Source organism: Colossoma macropomum, unplaced genomic scaffold (assembly GCF_904425465.1).
Source record: "Colossoma macropomum unplaced genomic scaffold, Colossoma_macropomum, whole genome shotgun sequence".
Taxonomy (NCBI): domain Eukaryota; kingdom Metazoa; phylum Chordata; class Actinopteri; order Characiformes; family Serrasalmidae; genus Colossoma; species Colossoma macropomum.
Window position 1 is genome coordinate 16,446,604 of NW_023494792.1, and position 18,625 is coordinate 16,465,228.

An 18,625-nucleotide genomic window follows, 5' to 3' on the forward strand; every position below is an offset into this window, starting at 1 on the left:
CAATGGAGAGTTCCAACTGTAAAGTTTGGTAAAGAAGGAATAATTGTCTGAGAATTTTACCCTCTTCTGTTTCAGAAAGACAACATCCCTGCACACAAAGAAAGCTCCATAAAGAAATGGATTAGTGAGTTTAGTGTTAAAGAACTTGACTGGCCTTCACAGAGCAATGACCTCAACCCCATCTAACACCTTCGAGATGAACTGAGGTGAGGTCATTATCAGTACCTGACCTCAGTAATGCTCTTGCAGCTGAATGGAAGCAAATCTCTGCAGCCATGGTTCAACTTCTAGTGTAAACTCTTCCAAGAGGAGTATTGGCTGATACTGCAGCAAAGTAGGGGAAAACTATTAATACCCTGGTCTTTTTTTATTTATAAAAAAGCAGTTAAGGATGTGGGTTTTTTGGGTGTCCACAAACTTTTAACCATAGAGTGGAGGTGTACATAACAAACTGACCTCTCAGTGTACCTCAGTATTATGGTTTCCCAGGTCAGGATCTACCCCTTTTGTTTCTCTGCCCTAGTCTCATGACTCTTCTGTTCAACTATACTTCTTTCCTTGCTATTGATGAGTTGAAGCAGGCAGCAGATCCGCTTAACTCATCAAAGAACTGAACTGTATGACCTAATGGTCAGTCCCCCCCAAACCTCCCAGAAAGGACCTTATTATCCACCTTATCCTAATGCCAACTTTGCCAGCTTTATATTATTCCTTAGAATTCTTTGGAATAGCTAAATATCCAATAATAGCTTATTTCCTCCTGATCAAACATTGTCATAACAATAATCTATAGTTTAGTAATTCAGAAACAGTTGTACTGATTTGTTTTACTGGTATTATGGAGGCAACAAAAAATTAAATATTGTTAAAAATAGATTCAGTAAGAAAGTTATAGTTTTTGTTGTAATGGGTCAGATCAAAGCAAAGTTCATTTTTCACTAGACTGTACACAAACAATTCAGGAGTGAAGCCTAAAAGTGTTTCTATATGTAAGAAGTGAAATATAGGCGCCAGTTACACGTCTGTAACATCGGCCCAAGATCCCATCTCCTTCTAGGAGAATTAACACATTGTGAACATCTGTGAGCAAATTGGAGATGTTGCATTTATTTAAACAAACAAACCAACAAATGATCATCTGTCTAGGAAACCCATTCAGTGGTAAAGTAAAACACTTAGCAATGCACTTTGCTGTACCTCCAAACTTGGGGCCAGGCACATACATGAGATTAAGTGTTATGTTGCCAAAATCCTTCAAAAGGTATAAATTAACAAATAAAAAAATCATGTCTAATCATGTTATATATACACCAATGAGCCAAAACATGATGACCACCAACCTAACATGCTGTTGCTCCTTCATGTGCCACTAAAACAGCTCTGACCTCCCAAGGACAGGCTCTGCAGGTGCTCTGTGGTATCCAGAAACAAGAAATTAGCAGCAGATCCTTTGTGTCCTGTAAATTACGAGGTGGAGCCACTGGGGATTAGGCTTGCACTTCCCACAGATGCTCAATCAGATTAAGATCTGGGGAAGGTGGAGGCTGGGCAACACCTTCAACTCTATTCATTTCATTCCTGAACAGCGTGTGCAGTATGGCGGGGCACATTATACTGCTGAAAGAGGCCACTGCCATCAGCAAATACCATCAGCATGAGTGAGTGTACCTTGTCTTCTTCCTACAGTGCATCCTGGTGCCATCACCTCCCCAGGTAAACTGAGCATTTTCAACAATAGACCAGGGTCAGCTTGGGCACTCTGTCTCACTCTGACTTGTGCCACAGTAGCCCTTCTGTCGGTTCAGACCAGATAGCCTTTATTGCCCTCCCATACTGATGAGCCTGTTCGTAGTTTGTCCCTCCTTGGTCCACTGGCAGTAGGTACTCATCACTTCTGGCCGGGAGCACCCCACACACCTTAAGGTTTTGGAGATGCGCTGAACGAGTAATTCGCTTCATCTGTGAGTGTTCATTATGTTTCGGCTCTTCATTGTACAGTACTGTGCAAAAGTCTTAGGCACCCGAATTTATAGATTTGAAAGCTGTTTATTTGGGCAGTAATAATGTGTTCGTAAAAAAGCGAATATTAAACTAAACAGAAACAATATTAATACTTTAAGTAGTGATTTTCTGTATGTCAGTGTGTTTGTTTAATTAATAAATTACACAACTTTTGCTGTAAGATATTTTTATACAACCCTCCATTTCATAAACTAGATATATTAAAGTAAAAACCAGCTCATGCTTTGTTCTACTTTGGGTAGGGGTGTGTTAACTTCTAGGGGCCTTTATTCCTCTCCTGCATCCCAAGGAGCATCCCCAGAAGCAAGAGTGTGGAATCAAAAGGTGACTCAGCCTACTTCTTACTCTCACCCATTTACCATGATAGCTTTGATTTTTCAGATGAAGATAATAAAGAAGCACTGAAACAGTGTCAGTGAGCTGACTACCCCTCTCTCACAGTGGAAGATACATTATCAGTCAGCCCTAGCAGTGCAACATGTTCTGCAAGTAAGATCACTGACAACAGTGTGATGGTCATTCTGTTTATTTCTACAGACAATAATTCTGTGATGATCTCATCTTTATTGATCAGGTGGAAGAAGCCCAGAACTGCTTCTGGTTGCCACGTGGCTCTGAAAGCTTTAGTTAGCGGCGATGGTCTGGTCAATCCATGAGCGGAACTTGGTGACACGAGTGTACACTCCAGGTGTGGATGTACTGCAGGTGCTGCTACCCCAGGACACAATACCCACCAAGGTCCAAGCTCCAGACTTCTGACAGACCAGAGGGCCACCAGAGTCACCCTGTGAGAGGCGTAAAAGCAGGAGTATGGTTGGTTCTTTTATGCCTTGTTTAATATTAAATATTAGTGTTTTTAGTCTCCTGTGCTGTGAGACCCCTCACTTAGACTTGCTATAAGTCTGTTCTTATACTGATCTGTGTTACCATGCAGGAAGAAACTCCAGAAGCTCCAGCGCAGATCATGACATCAGTGATGCTGGAGCCCCAGTAACGCTGGCAGTCGCTGTTAGTCAGCAGAGGCAGAGCTGCCTGCTGCAGACGAGGAGGAGTGGTAGCAGCTAGAAGAGAAAGAGTGATGTGAAATTTCAGAGAGAGGTTTGTCTTTGAGCACAACCTTAGGAACAAAGCTGGTCCAACAAAATGTGATACAAAACATTGATAGTAAAGTCTTTTTAAAACACAGTTAAACCTGACACACAGATCTGTCTCATACAGATACAGTATAAGATCACATGTAATCTGTGTTACCATTGTATCTGGTCAGGCCCCAGCCAGTTGTAACACACTTCAAGCCGCCTGGGAAGTTGTCGCTGCTTGCAGGCAAACACACAACAGACACGCGGCTGTTCAGCTGGGCAGCAGAGGCCAGCTTGATCAGGGTGATGTCGTTGTTAATGGTGTATGAATTGTAGTTGGGGTGCTGGATAACCTGCATTGGTGATAGATAGATTAGTCGGAATTGCAAAACTGGACTAATTTTATTTATGACATAAATTTACTAGACGTATGCCATTCAATTTCGAACTTCTGTTCTGAAAATCTGTTTCTGTACGCTGCCAGAAAATATGGGAAAAAAGGTCCCTGGGGTGGTACCCTCTAGGGAACATAACCAAATTCTGTTGCAATTATTTTCTTTAAGCTGCATTGACTCCATACATCCAGTCTTGATTCCAGGCTTTTTTCCAACTTAAAAATAGTAAAGTTATGAAAACGTAAAACTATGTCCATTTCACCTGGGAGAGTGAATATAGTGTAGCTTTAAAACTCATTTAAATTACACAATTGAGTCTTAAGGACTGTTTTGTACCATAAAGAACCATTTCACTTTAATTGTTTGCTCCTTTATTGAACTAAAATGTACAACCCCATTTCCAAAAATGTTGGGACGCTGTGCAGAATGTAAATAAAAATAGAATGCAGTGATGTGCAAATCATGTAAACCCTATTTTTAAGAGGAATATACTACAAAGACAACATATCAAATGTTGAAACTGAGAAATGTTATTGTTTTTTGAAAAATATCTGACGGGAACTAAGGAGACCAGTTGTTGCAGTTTTGAAAGTGAAATGTTTTCCCATTCTGGTTTGATATAGGATTTCAGCTGCTCAACAATTCAGGGTCTCCTTTGTCATATTTTTCATTTCATAATGCACCAAATGTTATCAGTGGTGACAGGTCTGGACTGCAAACAGGCCAGTTAAGCACCAGGACACTTTTACTACAGAGCCATGCTGCTGTAGTACATGCAGAATGTGGTTTGGCATTGTCTTGTCAAAATAATCAAGGTCTTCCCTGAAAAAAGACATTGTCTAGATGACAGCATATGTTGCCAAAACATGTATATATCATTCAGCATTAATTGTGCCTTCACAGATGTGCACTAATGCACCCCTATACCATCATGAATACTGGCTTTTTAACTGTGCACTGGTAACAAGCCAAGTGGTCTTTAGCCTGGAGGACACAGTGTCCATGATTTCCAAAAAGAATTTCAAATTTTGATTCGGCTGACCAAAGGGCAGTTTATACTTTACGTATAAAAATACTTACATTTTAGAGTTTTAGCTTGCATTTGTGGATGCTGTGACAAACTGTTTTCACAGACAGTGGTTTTCAGAGGTGTGTCTGAGCCCATGCAGTGATTTCCACTACAGAATCATGTCTGTTTTTAATGCAGTGCCATCTGAGGGCCTGAAGATCACAGCCAGCCAGTATTGGTTTTCAGTCTTGTCCCTTGCATACAGAGATTTCTCTGGATTCACTGAATCTTTTAATGTTATTATGTACCATAGATGATGAAAAGCAAAAGTTCTTTGCTATTTTATGCTGAGAAATGTTATTCTTGAATTGTTGTACCATTTGCTCGTGCAGTCTTTCACAGAGTGGTGAACCCCTCCTCATCTTTACTTCTGAAAGACTCTCTGGGATGCTCTTTTTATACCCAATCATGTTACTGACCTGTTGCCAATTAACCACCAGGTGTTTTTTTTAGCATTACACATCTTTACCAGCCTTTTGTTGCCCCCGTCCCAACTTTTTTGGAACATGTTGTTGGCATCAAATTAAAAATTGGATATTTTTCAAAAAACAACAAAATTTCCCAGGTTTAACAATTGATATGTTGTCTTTGTTCTACTTTCAATGAAATATAGGCTTTTACATAATTTGCACATCATTGCATTTTGTTTTTATTTACATTTTGCACAGCGTCCCAACTTGGGGTTGTACTTTTACAGTACCCTTTGTCTGACAGTGTATAAGCACAATACAAACCTTTCCAACAGCCAAAGTCTGGATAGCCTCAGCGTTAGAGGAGCGGTCATGCTCTCCAAGGATAACACGGTGAGATGTTCTGCAAAACAAGATATTAGAATAATTACAGTTCACTGCAAATACAGAACATGTTTAATTGTTTTTTATGCCAAAATCAAACAAAAAAATTAAAATAAAACCTCTTTCAAACAGGATCATAGATGAAACAAATTTAATAGTGCTGGTACAGTTTAGCTTCTGGATAACCTCGTTGTGACATTGCAATTGAGATTTTGTCATGTACTGTTGCACAAGCTACATTATTCTATACATGAGTTGCGTTTACATGCACTAGTGTCAGTTCTTAGTTGTTTCCACATTTAGTGTAGTTCCTTTAGAAGCTAAAGAAAGAGTTTAGTTGGAAAACCTGAAACCCAAATTTCTGTTGCTACCTGACACCACAGTGAGCAGCGGTCACCACCCAGTACTGGTTGAGGAGGGAGCCACCACAGAAGTGGAATCCTGTACTGTCCTGAGAAGAGAAGTTGAAATACTCTTCCAATTCTGTTCTCCTGACTGTGTAAAGCACTAATTGTATTAAATTGAGCTGAGTGATAGAGAGAGACAGAGGAAAATAAGTGTCAGTCTCACCTATAGAGACACCTGCCAGGGCCAGGAATGGGGCACTGCCTCCTCACCATTCACAATCCTGGCATATCCAGTGATCACAGGCGGGATGGCAGGAACACCGCAGCCTAAAAATATCACACAAAGAATTTCTCCTGAGACAGTAATATTGTGTCAGTGTCATCATGACTTCAAAGCCTGAAGCTGAAAATTCTGTCCTTAAAAAAATTTCAGATCAAATCAGAGAGACTGAAGACACACTAGGTTGCATTTTTATTTTTTGATTTATTGGCCCTTATTATTCCCAGTTTGTGACTAAATTATAGATAATAACATGACATGCAATGCTGATGAGTGTATTAACACTCTTGGTAAATATCAAAACCTTGTACCTTTTTTTTAATCAGGAACTTTTTTCCTTCTCCTGAAAACTTACCAGAAAGGTAAGATTTTTTTTGGTATAACAGCAACAATATCGAACAGTATCGCACAGTGACCCTGCATACTGAGAGAATGTTACGTACCATATGCTGTGCCGATGAAGGCGAGACAGGAGAGAATCCACGGAAGAGCCATGTTTTCAGTCTGCTGTAGCTAAGATGGACTGCAAGTTTTTTATAAGGCCTCTACAGCCTTGAATTCAGCATATCTGGTTAAACCACGCCAAAATAATGCCAGCTTCACCTGTTTCATCCATGTTATCAGAGCAATTTATTCCCATGCTACAAATTTAGGAGTTGCTTTGGAAAACTACTGCCACATTAGCAAATAGTCAGAATCAGTGTATCTGCATCTCTGTACTGTGCTGGACATTGGTGTTTTCATATAAGGAGTTCACTGAAATTAAAAATAAACAAATAAACCCTTGTCAGCTTTATGATTAATATGTTTGCTGTGCTTATTTAGGTCAGATCTTTGTTTTTAACCTTACGCCATACATAAAAAAAATGATGTACATGCTCAAAGAAGTTTATTTGTTCCTTTTCAATTGAGAAGGAAGCTGCAAAAAAATCACTGATGCAAAAAATTCAGCTACTCTGAAATCTCTAGACTCTGTTTACCAATTTGATTCATTACTCGAGACCTACGCAACACTCATTATTCTGTACTATATGAAAAGGTTGGCTGGTCTTTTTTGTCTGGGTGTCAGGAGACACATGGTCTCTCTTTATCTATAACGCGATTACTGGCCACACACCTTCATACATCACAGAAATGTTCAGTGTAGATAATGCATTTTACCAGATTTGTTCCAGTGCCTGGATCACCCTTCAGGTGCCGAGAGATTTTGCTGAACTTGGATAATCTGCTTTTAGCTACAGTGCACCAACAAGCTGGAATTCATTACAACTCTAGAGCTTCACTCACTGGTGTCATGTGAACATTTTAAGCTTTTAGTCTCTAACCACCTCCCGTCAGCCTGCAACTATTTTACTTGATTTTAGTTAACTTCAGTATGATTTTGGTATGTTTTAGCTATTGTTTCACTTTTATTACTATTTTTTTATTGCCAAGTTATTGTTTTATGTCTTCAACTCCTTTATTTGTTTATATTGTTCAACAGGTTGTTTTTGGTTTGTACACTACACTGATCCAGAAAAATACCATAGCGGTCTACTGGTTGATATAGATTTATACAAATCCTTGAAGTTTTAATTCACAGATTTGGTACAGCATTTAAATAATTTAACATATTCTATGATGATGATGATGATGATAATAATAATAATAATAATAATAATAAAAATGAAATACAAATATACAGTAGACCAATGTCATGCCCTCCTCTGCTCTGGCTGAGCCTACAGCCAACCCTGCCGTTCAGGATTACGTTTCCCAGAACCACTCGCTGCAGCACATGACACAGGACTCTCAGAAATCCACCTATCCCCGGGCCAGTTCGCCTGACTTCTAATTATGCACACCTGTTCGTCATTTCATGTGTTTGTTAGTTTAGTATATAAGCCTGGGCTTTAGTCTAGTTTCTTTGTGAAGTATTGTCATACCAATGTGCGTACTGGGTGTTTCCATTGTCTTGTTTTCTGCTACTCGGTGTATGACCCATTTTCTGTTTATAACTATGATTCTAGTGTTGCCTCTTTGTCCTGTTCTGATTCTCTGGTTTTCAACCTTCTGCTTGTGTTTACCCCCTGTGAGTTTGGATCGCCCTTTTGATATTAGTTTTGAACTCAAGCCTCTGCTGCAAGTGTCTGGTTCCATCTGCCACCATTACAGGATACTTCTTCACCATGCAAACGGCAGACATAGAGGCTGTTCAGAAGGTCCTGAATACCCAAGGTCAACTCTTGGGCCATCATCAGCAGGTGCTGGCAGGGGTTTCTCACACAGTGGGCAACTTAACACAACAACAAGCTGAGCAACAGACCCAGCTAACTCAGCTTCTGTCTGGGATTAAGGACATCGCTGTTCAACAAAAAGAAATTAAGTGTTCCACACCTGCTCCAGTTTCTATTCCTGTTCCTCTTCTTACCAATCCAGTAACCGAGAGTCAAACCTTGACTTTTCCTGTGAGTAAGCCAGATAAATTTGATGGGTCTCCTGATAAGTGTAGGGGTTTTTGTTACAGTGTTGAGTCTTTTGCAGTAATTCCCTGCTAGTACTGATCAAGCCAAAATTACCTTTATTGTATCACATCTGTCGGATAAAGTGCTAGAGTGGGCTACAGCTGGGTGGTGACGTTTACAAGACTTGACTTACAAACTATTTTTGAAATCATATTTTTGATCATCCACATGAGGAAGAGAAGGCCAATGGGAGAGTATATCAATGGGGCACTAGCTTAAGGGTTTGTTTGTCCTTCCACATCTCTAGTCGCATCTGGCTTCAGACCATGCAGAGACTGTCGTACCCTCAATAATGTCATCAAAAATTTTGCTTATCCACTCCCTTCGATCCCTGCTGCTTTAGAGCAGCTTTGAGGTGCTCAGTTTTTTACAAAATTAGACCTCCACAGTGCATACAACTTAGTACGCATTAAAGAAGGAGATAAATGGAAGATGGCATTTATCACCACCAGGGGCACTATGAGTACTCTAATGCCTTTCGGTTTAGCCAACTGTCTTCCAGAAACTTTTTTTTCCAAAAAGTTTCCTTCCTCAGATATGTTATTAGTTCTCAGGGTGTTTTGATGGATGATCAGAAAGTAGAGGCCGTTGTCAATTAGACTACGACCACAAGTATCAAAGAACTTCAGAGAGTCTTAGGTTTTCCCAACTTCTATAGAACTCTTATAGCTTTGCTCAAGGGAGCATCAAAAAGGTTAATGTGGGGTCCATCTGCAGACACTGCCTTCCAAAAGCTCAAAACAGCTTTCACATCCACTCCCATTTTGAAACATTCCGATCCATCTAAGCCTTTTGTAGTGGAGGTGGATGCTTTGGAGACTGGAGTCAGTGCTATTTTGTCGCAGTGCAATAGAGAGCCAGAGAAATTGCACCCAATTGTGTTTTTTCCACATAAACTAAGCCCCACTGAGAGAAATTATGGTTTAGGAGACCAAGAACTTCTAGCAGCTAAAGCCTAGAGGAGGGGCATCACTGGCTAGAGGGAGCTGCTCACCCTTTCTTGGTCCTCACCAATCACAAAAATCTTGAGTATCTACATTCAGTGAAGTGTCTCAACCCAAAGCAAGCTAGGTAGAGATAACCAAAGCATTAGAAAGTGTTGATGTTCCTTCTCATTGTCCACCCAACAAGCTCTATGTGCTTGATCAATTTCGGGATCGTTTAATAACATGGGCTTACTCCTCTCTCAGCTCCAGTCACCCTGGTGAGTTACAAACTCAACAACTCCTTAAGCATTATTGGTGGGAGTCTCTTAAACATGATGTACGCTGGTAAACTCATGCCCTTGCCCATACCTGAATGACCCTGGTCTTATTTAGCAACTGACTTCATCATTGATTTGCCTCCTGAGGGTTACACCACTAGCTTAACTATAGTCGATCGCTTTTCTGGAGGAGTTAGATTTATTCCTCTTAAGGCCTTACCTACTGCACTCTATACTGCCATAGTGCTAACCGAACATGTCACATCTCGAGTTTGGTCAGGCTTCTGTGAACACTTAGGTATCAATGTCAGTCTCACTTCTGGTTATCATCCTCAATCCAATGGACAATGCGAATGAGTTAATCAAGAATTAGGAAAATTCCTCCGGTCATTCAGCAGCAGCAATCCCTCAGACTGGTCAAAGTATTTGATCAGGGCAGAGATCGCCTAGAACTCACTCATTAGTTCTGCTACTCAGATGACACCATTTCAATGTATCCTCAACCTCCACTGGCCCCCAGGACTGCAACACCATCAGACATCCCTGCTGTTGATGACTAGATGAAGCGCAGCGAGGAGGTCTGGGAACAAACGCACTGTAACATCAAGACAGCCCTGCAGTGTGCCAAAGAGAAAGTAGACGGGCTTCACGGAGAAACCCCCCTCTTTCACCCTGGACACTGGGTTTGGCTGTCGACTCGGGACCTCAGGTTTGGGGAGGGATGTCGTAAGTTACAGCCAAAATATATTGGTCCATTCCAGATTGTAAAAAACATAAATGATGTCACATAGGCTTAACTTACCTGCTCAGTTTTACATTGCTCCTTTGTTTCATGTTTCCCTCCTTAAACCCGTGGTTGCAGGTCTGTTGGACGAGGTGATGCCTGAGGAGGCTCCACTGGAACCGCTGGAGGTGGAGGGCCGCCCCAGGAAGAAAATCTCCTGTTCCTGTCCGGTCCCTCCCAGTAGCTCTGGGGTTCCACCCTCCAACGCCTCCAGTCGGGTTAAGGGTGGTCGTCATGGGCACCCTGTTCCTTGGCTGTCCCGGACTCCTTGGCGGGGGGTACTGTCATGCCTTCCTCTGCTCTGGCTGAGCCTACAGTCAACCCTGCCACTCAGGACTGTGTTTTTCCAGTTTCCTTCGCTGCAGCACGTGACACAGGACGCTCAGAAATCCAGCTACTCCCATTCCAGTTTGCCTGAATTCTATTTATACACACCTATTCCTGTTTGTTAGTTTTATCTAGTTTGTTAGTTTAGTCTACTTTCTTTACGAAGTAAAAGTTCCAACTGTAAAGTTTGGTAAAGAAGGAATAATTGTCTGAGAATTTTACCCTCTTCTGTTTCAGAAAGACAACATCCCTGCACACAAAGAAAGCTCCATAAAGAAATGGATTAGTGAGTTTGGTGTGAAAGAACTTGACTGGCCTTCACAGAGCAATGACCTCAACCCCATCTAACACCTTCGAGATGAACTGATGTGAGGACTTATTGCCGTGCATCAGTACCTGACCTCAGTAATGCTCTTGCAGCTGAATGGAAGCAAATCTCTGCAGCCATGGTTCAACTTCTAGTGTAAACTCTTCCAAGAGGAGTACTGGCTGATACTGCAGCAAAGTAGGGGAAAACTATTAATACCCTGTTTAATAAAAAAGCAGTTAAGGATGTGAGTTTTTTGGGTGTCCACAAACTTTTAACCATAGAGTGGAGGTGTACATAACAAACTGACCTCTCAGTGTACCTCAATATTATGGTTTCCCAGGTCAGGATCTACCCCTTTTGTTTCTCTGCCCTAGTCTCATGACTCTTCTGTTCAATTATTCTTCTTTCCTTGCTATTGATGAATTGAAGCAGGCAGCAGATCCGCTTAACTCATCAAAGAACTGAACTGTATTTTACTTATCGTAATGGTCAGTCCCCCCCAAACCTCCCAGAGAGGACCTTATTATCTACCTTATCCTAATGCCAACTTTGCCAGCTTTATATTATTCCTTAGAATTCTTTGGAATAGCTAAATATCCAATAATAGCTTATGTCCTCCTGATCAAACATTGACATAACAATAATCTATAGTTTAGTAATTCAGAAACAGTTGTACTGATTTGTTTTACTGGTATTATGGAGGCAACAAAAAATTAAATATTGTTAAAAATAGATTCAGTAAGAAAGTTATAGTTTTTGTCATAATGGGTCAGATCAAAGCAAAGTTCATTTTTCACTAGACTGTACACAAACAATTCTGGATTGAAGCCTAAAAGTGTTTAATTTCTCTATATGTAAGAAGTGAAATATAGGTGTCAGTTACACGTCTGTAACATCGGTCCAAGATCCCATCTCCTTCTAGGAGAATTAACACATTGTGAACATCTGTGAGCAAATTGGAGATTTATTTAAACAAACAACAACAAACCAACAAAAGATCATCTGTCTAGGAAACCCATTCAGTGGTAAAGTAAAACACTTAGCAATGCACTTTGCTGTACCTCCAAACTTGGGGCCAGGCACATACATGAGATTAAGTGCCAAAACATGATGACCACCAGCCTAACATGCTGTTGCTCCTTCATGTGCCACTAAAACAGCTCTGACCTCCCAAGGACAGGCTCTGCAGGTGCTCTGTGGTATCCAGAAACAAGAAATTAGCAGCAGATCCTTTGTGTCCTGTAAGTTACAAGGTGGAGCCACTGGGGATTAGGCTTGTTTTTTCAGCACTTCCCACAGATGCTCAATCAGATTAAGATCTGGGGAAGGTGGAGGCTGGGCAACACCTTCAACTCTATTCATTTCATTCCTGAACAGTGTGTGCAGTATGGCGGGGCACAATATACTGCTGAAAGAGGCCACTGCCATCAGCAAATACCATCAGCATGAGTGAGTGTACCTTGTCTTCTTCCTACAGTGCATCCTGGTGCCATCACCTCCCCAGGTAAACTGAGCATTTTCAACAGTAGACCAGGGTCAGCTTGGACACTTTGACCAGTCTGTGGCTACGCAGCTCTGCAGCAGGGTGCCATGCACTGCGTTGTGACACATTCTTCTGGTTACCATCATTAAATACTTTTGTGACTTGTGCCACAGTGTGCATTGTATAGTACTGTGCAAAAGTATTAGGCACCTAAATTTATAGATTTGAAAGTTGTTTATTTGGGCAGTAATAATGTATTCATAAAAAAGCTTATATTAAAATAAACAGAGACAATATTAATACATTACATAGTGATTTTATGTATGTGAGTGCGTTTGTTTAATTAATAAACTACACTGCTTTTGCAGTAAGATATTTTTATATCACCATCCATTTCATAAACGAGACAAGTTACAACCCCATTTCCAAAAAAAGTTGGGACGCTGTGCAAAATGTAGATAAAATAGAATGCAATGATGCAAATCATGTAAACCATATTTTAAAAGGAAAATACTACAAAGACAATTTGATTGTTTTTTTTAAAATATATGCCCATGTTGAATTTGATGTCAACAACGCGTTCCAAAAAAGTTGGACGTTTACCACTGTGTTTCATCACCTCTTCTTTTAACAACACAAAACATTTGGGAACCGAGGAGATCAATTGCTGTAGTTTTGAAAGTGAAATGTTTTCTTGTTCTGGTTTGATGTAGGATTTCAGCTGCTCAACAGTTCAGGGTCTGCTTTGTCATATTTTTCATTTCATAACCCTCCAAATGTTTTCAATGGGTGACAGATCTGGACTGCAGGCAGGCCAGTTTAGCACACAGACTCTTTTCATATGCTGTTGTAATACATGCAGAATGTTGTCTTGCTGAAATAAGCAAGGCCTTCCCTGAAAAAGATGTTGTGTGGATGGCAGCATATGTTGCCAAAACCTGTATATATCGTTCAGCATTAATGGTGCCTTCACAGATGTGCACGTCACCCATGCCATGTGCACTAATGCACCCCTGTACCATCATGAATGCTGGCTTTTGAACTGTGCACTGATAACAAGCTGAGTGGTCTTTAGCCTGGAGGACACAGTGTCCATGATTTCCAAAAAGAAATTCAAATGTTGATTCGTCAGACCCAAGGACACTTTTCCACTTCCCCTCAGTCCATTTTAAATGAGCTCGGGCCCAGAGAAGGTGGCAGCATTTCTGGATCCTGGTTTCTTCTTTGTGTTTTAGAGTTTTAACTTGCATTTGTGGACACAGCGATGAACTGTTTTCACAGAAAGAGGTTTTCAGAAGTGTTTCTGAGCCCATGCAGTGCCACCTGAGGGCCCAAAGATCATGCCCAGCAAATACTGGTTTTTGCCCTTGTCCCTTGCATACACAGATTTCTCCAGATTCTCTGAATCTTTTATTGTTAATCGTGTGCCATGGATGATGAAAAGCAAAAGTTTAAAAATAGGGTTTAAATGATTTGCACATCATTGCATTTTGTTTTTATTTACATTTTGCACAGCATCCAAACTATTTTTTTTGGAAATGGGGTTGTATATAAAAACTAGCTTGTGCTTTGTTCTACTTTGGGGAGGGGTATTTCAACTTCAAGGAACCTTTATTCCTCTCCTGCATCCCAAAGAGCATCCCCAGAGGCAAGAGTGTAGAATCAAAAGGTGACTCAGCCTACTTCTTACTCTCACCCATTTACCATGATAGCTTTGATTTTTCAGATGAAGATAATAAAGAAGCACTGAAACAACATCAGTGAGCTGACTACCCCTCTCTCACAGTGGAAGATACATTATCAGTCAGCCCTAGCAGTGCAACATGTTCTGCAAGTAAGATCACTGACAACAGTGTGATGGTCATTCTGTTTATTTCTACAGACAATTTTTCTGTGATGATCTCATCTTTATTGATCAGGTGGAAGAAGCTGAGAACTGCTTCTGGTTGCCATGTGGCTCTGAAAGCTTTAGTTAGCGGCGATGGTCTGGTCAATCCATGAGCGAAACGTGGTGACACGAGTGTACACTCCAGGTGCGGATGTACTGCAGGTGCTGCTACCCCAGGACACAATACCCACCAAGGTCCAAGCTCCAGACTTCGGACAGACCAGAGGGCCACCAGAGTCACCCTGTGAGAGGAGTAAAAGCAGGAGTAGGGTTGGTTCTTTTATGCCTTGTTTAGTATTAAATATTAGTGTTTTTAGTCTCCTGTGCTGTCAGACCCCTCACTTAGACTTGCTATAGGTCTGTTCTTATACTGATCTGTGTTACCATGCAGGAAGAAACTCCAGAAGCTCCAGCGCAGATCATGGCATCAGTGATGCTGGAGAGCCAGTAACGCTGGCACTCACTGTTGGTCAGCAGAGTCAGAACAGCCTGCTGCAGACGAGGAGGAGTGGTAGCACCTAGAAGAGAAAGAGTGATGTGAAATTTCAGAGAGAGGTTTGTCTTTGAGGACAACCTTAGGAACAAAGCTGGTTCAGCAAAATGCGATACAAAACATTGATAGTAAAGTCTTTTAAAAAACATAGTTTAACCTGATACACACAAAGTCTTATATAGATACAGTATAAGATCACATGTAATCTGTGTTACCATTGTATCTGGTCAGGCCCCAGCCAGTTGTAACACACTTCAAGCCGCCTGGGAAGTTGTCACTGCTTGCAGGCAAACACACAACAGACACATGGGTGTTCAGCTGGGCAGCAGAGGCCAGCCTGATCAGGGTGATGTCGTTGTTAATGGTGTATGAATTGTAGTTGGGGTGCTGGATAACCTGCACTTTCAAAAAATAGAGAGAGAGAGAGAGAGAGAGAGAGAGAGAGAGAGAGCAAGGACAGGTGCACAATTATATGTGACACATACTGCCTGATTAGTCTCAATTACAAAACTGGACTATTTTGATTTATAACATTTAAATTTACTAGACATACGCCATTCAATTTTAAACACTGCATTTAAACTTCTGTTCTGAAAATCTGTTTCTGTACTGTGTCAGAAAGAATGTGAGAAAAGTTCACTGGGTTGGTACCCTCTAGGGAACATAACTGTACCATACTCTGTTACAATTATTTTATTTAAGTTGCGCTGACTCAATATACCCTGGCTTGGTTCCAGGCTTTTTTTTTAAAAAAAAACTCATTTATATTACACAGTTGAGTCTTAGGGACTACAGTGTATCATAAAGAACCATTACACTAAAACTGTTTCTACTTTTATTGGACTAAAATGTACTTGTACAGTACCCTTTGTCTGACAGTGTATAAGCACAATACAAACCCTTCCAACAGCCAAGGTCTGGATAGCCTCAGCGTTAGAGGAGCGGTCATGCTCTCCAAGGATAACACGGTGAGATGTTCTGCAAAACAAGATATTAGAATATTTCCAGTTTATTGCAAATACAGAACATTAATTGGTGTGTTTTTGCCAAAATCAAACAAAACTTTGAGATTAAAACCACTTTCAAACAGGATCAGGCATAAAACAATTTAATAGTGCTGGTACAGTTTAACTTCTGGATAACCTCGCTGTGACATTGCAATTAAGAATTTGTCATGTACTTTTGCACAAGATACATTGTTCTATACATGAGTTGCATTTACATGCACTAGTGTCACTAGTGTTGTTTCCACACTTAGTGTAGTTCCTTTAGAAGCTAAACGAAGAGTTTAGTTGGAAAACCTGAAACCCAAATTTCTGTTGCTACCTGACACCACAGTGAGCAGCGGTCACCACCCAGTACTGGTTGATGAGGGAGCCACCACAGAAGTGGAATCCTGTACTGTCCTGAGAAGAGAGGTGTTTGAGAAGAGAACTGTTTAAAGCACTAATTGTATTAAAGTGAGTTGAGTGATGGTGAGAGACAAGTGTCAAAAAATAAGTGTCAGTCTCACCTGTAGAGACACCTGCCAGGGCCAGGAATGGGGCACTGCCTCCTCACCATTCACAATCCTGGCATATCCAGTGATCACAGGCGGGATGGCAGGAACACCGCAGCCTAAAAATATCACACAAACAATTTCTCTCCTAATGAGCATTAATCATTTTAATCAATATCCCTGTCAGCATTGAGTGACAGTAACACTGTGTCAGTGTCATCATGACCTTAAAGCTTGGAGCGAAAAATTCAGTTTTTACCAAATTTCTATCAGAGAGATACACACTATTTTTTTTTATTTATTATAATTTTTTTTTATTTATTGGTTCTAATTAACCCCAATTTGTGCATGACATGCAGCGCTTCTGAGTGCATTAGCACTTTTGGTGAATATTAAAACTTTGTAACTTTTTTTATTATAAACGTCTTTTTCTTCTCCTGAAAACTTACCATTTCAGAAATGTGAGATTTTTTCATATAAAAGCAACATTATCGTACATTGACAGGTACCGAGAAGGACCCTGCATACTGAGAGAATGTTATGTCGAGTTAAGTTACGTACCATATGCTGTGCCGATGAAGGCGAGACAGGAGAGAATCCACAGGAGAGCCATGTTTTCAGTTTGCTGTGGCTAAGATAGAGTAAAGGTTTTTATAAGACCTCTGAAGCCTTGAATTCAGCACATATGGTTAAACCACACCAAAATAATGCCAGCTTCACCTGTTTCATCCGTGTTATCAGAGCAATTTATTCCCATGCTGCAAATTCAGAAATTGCTTTGGAAAACTGCTCCTACATTAGCAAGTAGTCAGAATCAGTGTACCTGCATCTCATTACTGTGCTGGACTTTCGTGTTTTCATTTGAGGAGTTCACTGGGATTAAAAATAAACAAATATGTTTGCTGTGCTTATTTAGATCTTTGCCTTTAATCTTGTTTGATTCTTATTTATATTATTTATATTTATACTTATGTCTTTAGTTCATGCAGCAACAGGATTTCTTTGAGCTCACTGGGCTTGAATACCTTTCAGTATTTATTACATAAATGGGCCATAAAAAACAACTTAAACAACTACGTAGTGGCTACAAAATCAGTGAAAAAAGAGTAGGATGTGATTAAAATATATATTTTGTGATTCAAGTATATATTTTTCTTTTTAATTGAGGAGGACGCCACACAAAATTCACTGTTTAAAATTTCAGCCTTGGGCAGTATTGATTTATTCAGGCTTGATAAGCGAGTTATTCTGTGACTGGTAGGCTAAAAATATGAGATAACAGGAGAGGGGAACCTTTAACACATTTTTTTAATGCCAGATGTCTCAGACATTTGTATCAGTGTACAAGAGTGTAGCTTTGCTCTTTTTAAGAATCTATTACAATACAGTTGTATTATTTCACAGCGGACAGTACATGCTGTTAGGAGAAACATTCCTTTTTTATTTCATTTACACTGTTCCTCACTGTTACTGGTTTAAAGTCTTCCTCATGTAATTCTTTTGTTTCATAAAAATGCACTTATCATTTAAATGAAGTTCCAAAATTCTAAATATTTTATTTTTCTCTCTCAACATCTGCTTCAGTTCACTGCTGCTCCCACAATCGCCCAAACAGCAGTCCAGTACAACACCAATGATAAGTTGGAAGACGGCTGATGCTGACAGTCAGGGGCAAGAAGATGAGCCTCTTAGTTTGGATAGCCTAGGTGCAAGACATGCATTGTGGGCCTGGACCTTCTGAGAAACAATGGGTGACAGATGGACCTAAAGAGTGCCACGTTGAGTTTCAGAGGTGGCCATGTGGTGACGATGAGGCAGTGGGCATCGCACGGCACTTGACAGTGGACAGCCCTACTCTAGCACACCCCAGGAGTTCTCTAGTCTTTATTACACTTGGTTCATTTTACTAAGGACTCTTACTGTAGAGAGCGAGGCTAGAAACCACCCATGTGTGCGTAAGTATTTGTGATCTGAGAAAGAACGAGAGATGAGAGACGTGAGCTGAGTCAGAAAGCAAACTGTTAGAGAAAAGCTTTGCTCATGTACAGCATAGCGGTGGTCTACAACAGCTGAAAAATAAAGCACCACAACTTCTGTAAAAGCCATGTCTTAATAGCGGGGGACGCTACTTGGGGCGGGGGGTGATAG

General features: G+C 40.6%; 2 protein-coding genes across 2 annotated transcripts; both read right to left on the reverse strand.

Moving 5' to 3' along the window:
* Positions 1 to 2,532: 2,532 nt before the first annotated feature.
* LOC118811783 (chymotrypsinogen A-like) lies at positions 2,533 to 6,565 on the reverse strand. The gene is given in 7 exon segments (XM_036576247.1): positions 2,533 to 2,807; positions 2,950 to 3,083; positions 3,274 to 3,454; positions 5,300 to 5,378; positions 5,731 to 5,810; positions 5,930 to 6,033; positions 6,430 to 6,565. Coding segments are annotated over 7 exon segments (792 nt in total). The 5' UTR covers positions 6,482 to 6,565; the 3' UTR covers positions 2,533 to 2,645.
* Positions 6,566 to 14,535: 7,970 nt separating this feature from the next.
* Positions 14,536 to 17,108, reverse strand: LOC118812722 (chymotrypsinogen A-like). The gene is made up of 7 exons (XM_036577831.1): positions 17,039 to 17,108; positions 16,493 to 16,596; positions 16,306 to 16,385; positions 15,879 to 15,957; positions 15,195 to 15,375; positions 14,871 to 15,004; positions 14,536 to 14,728 (listed from the first exon to the last, which is right to left on the reverse strand). Exons 1-7 carry the CDS (start codon positions 17,088 to 17,090, stop codon positions 14,567 to 14,569), a joined length of 792 nt encoding a protein of 263 aa, XP_036433724.1. The 5' UTR covers positions 17,091 to 17,108; the 3' UTR covers positions 14,536 to 14,566.
* Positions 17,109 to 18,625: the final 1,517 nt, after the last annotated feature.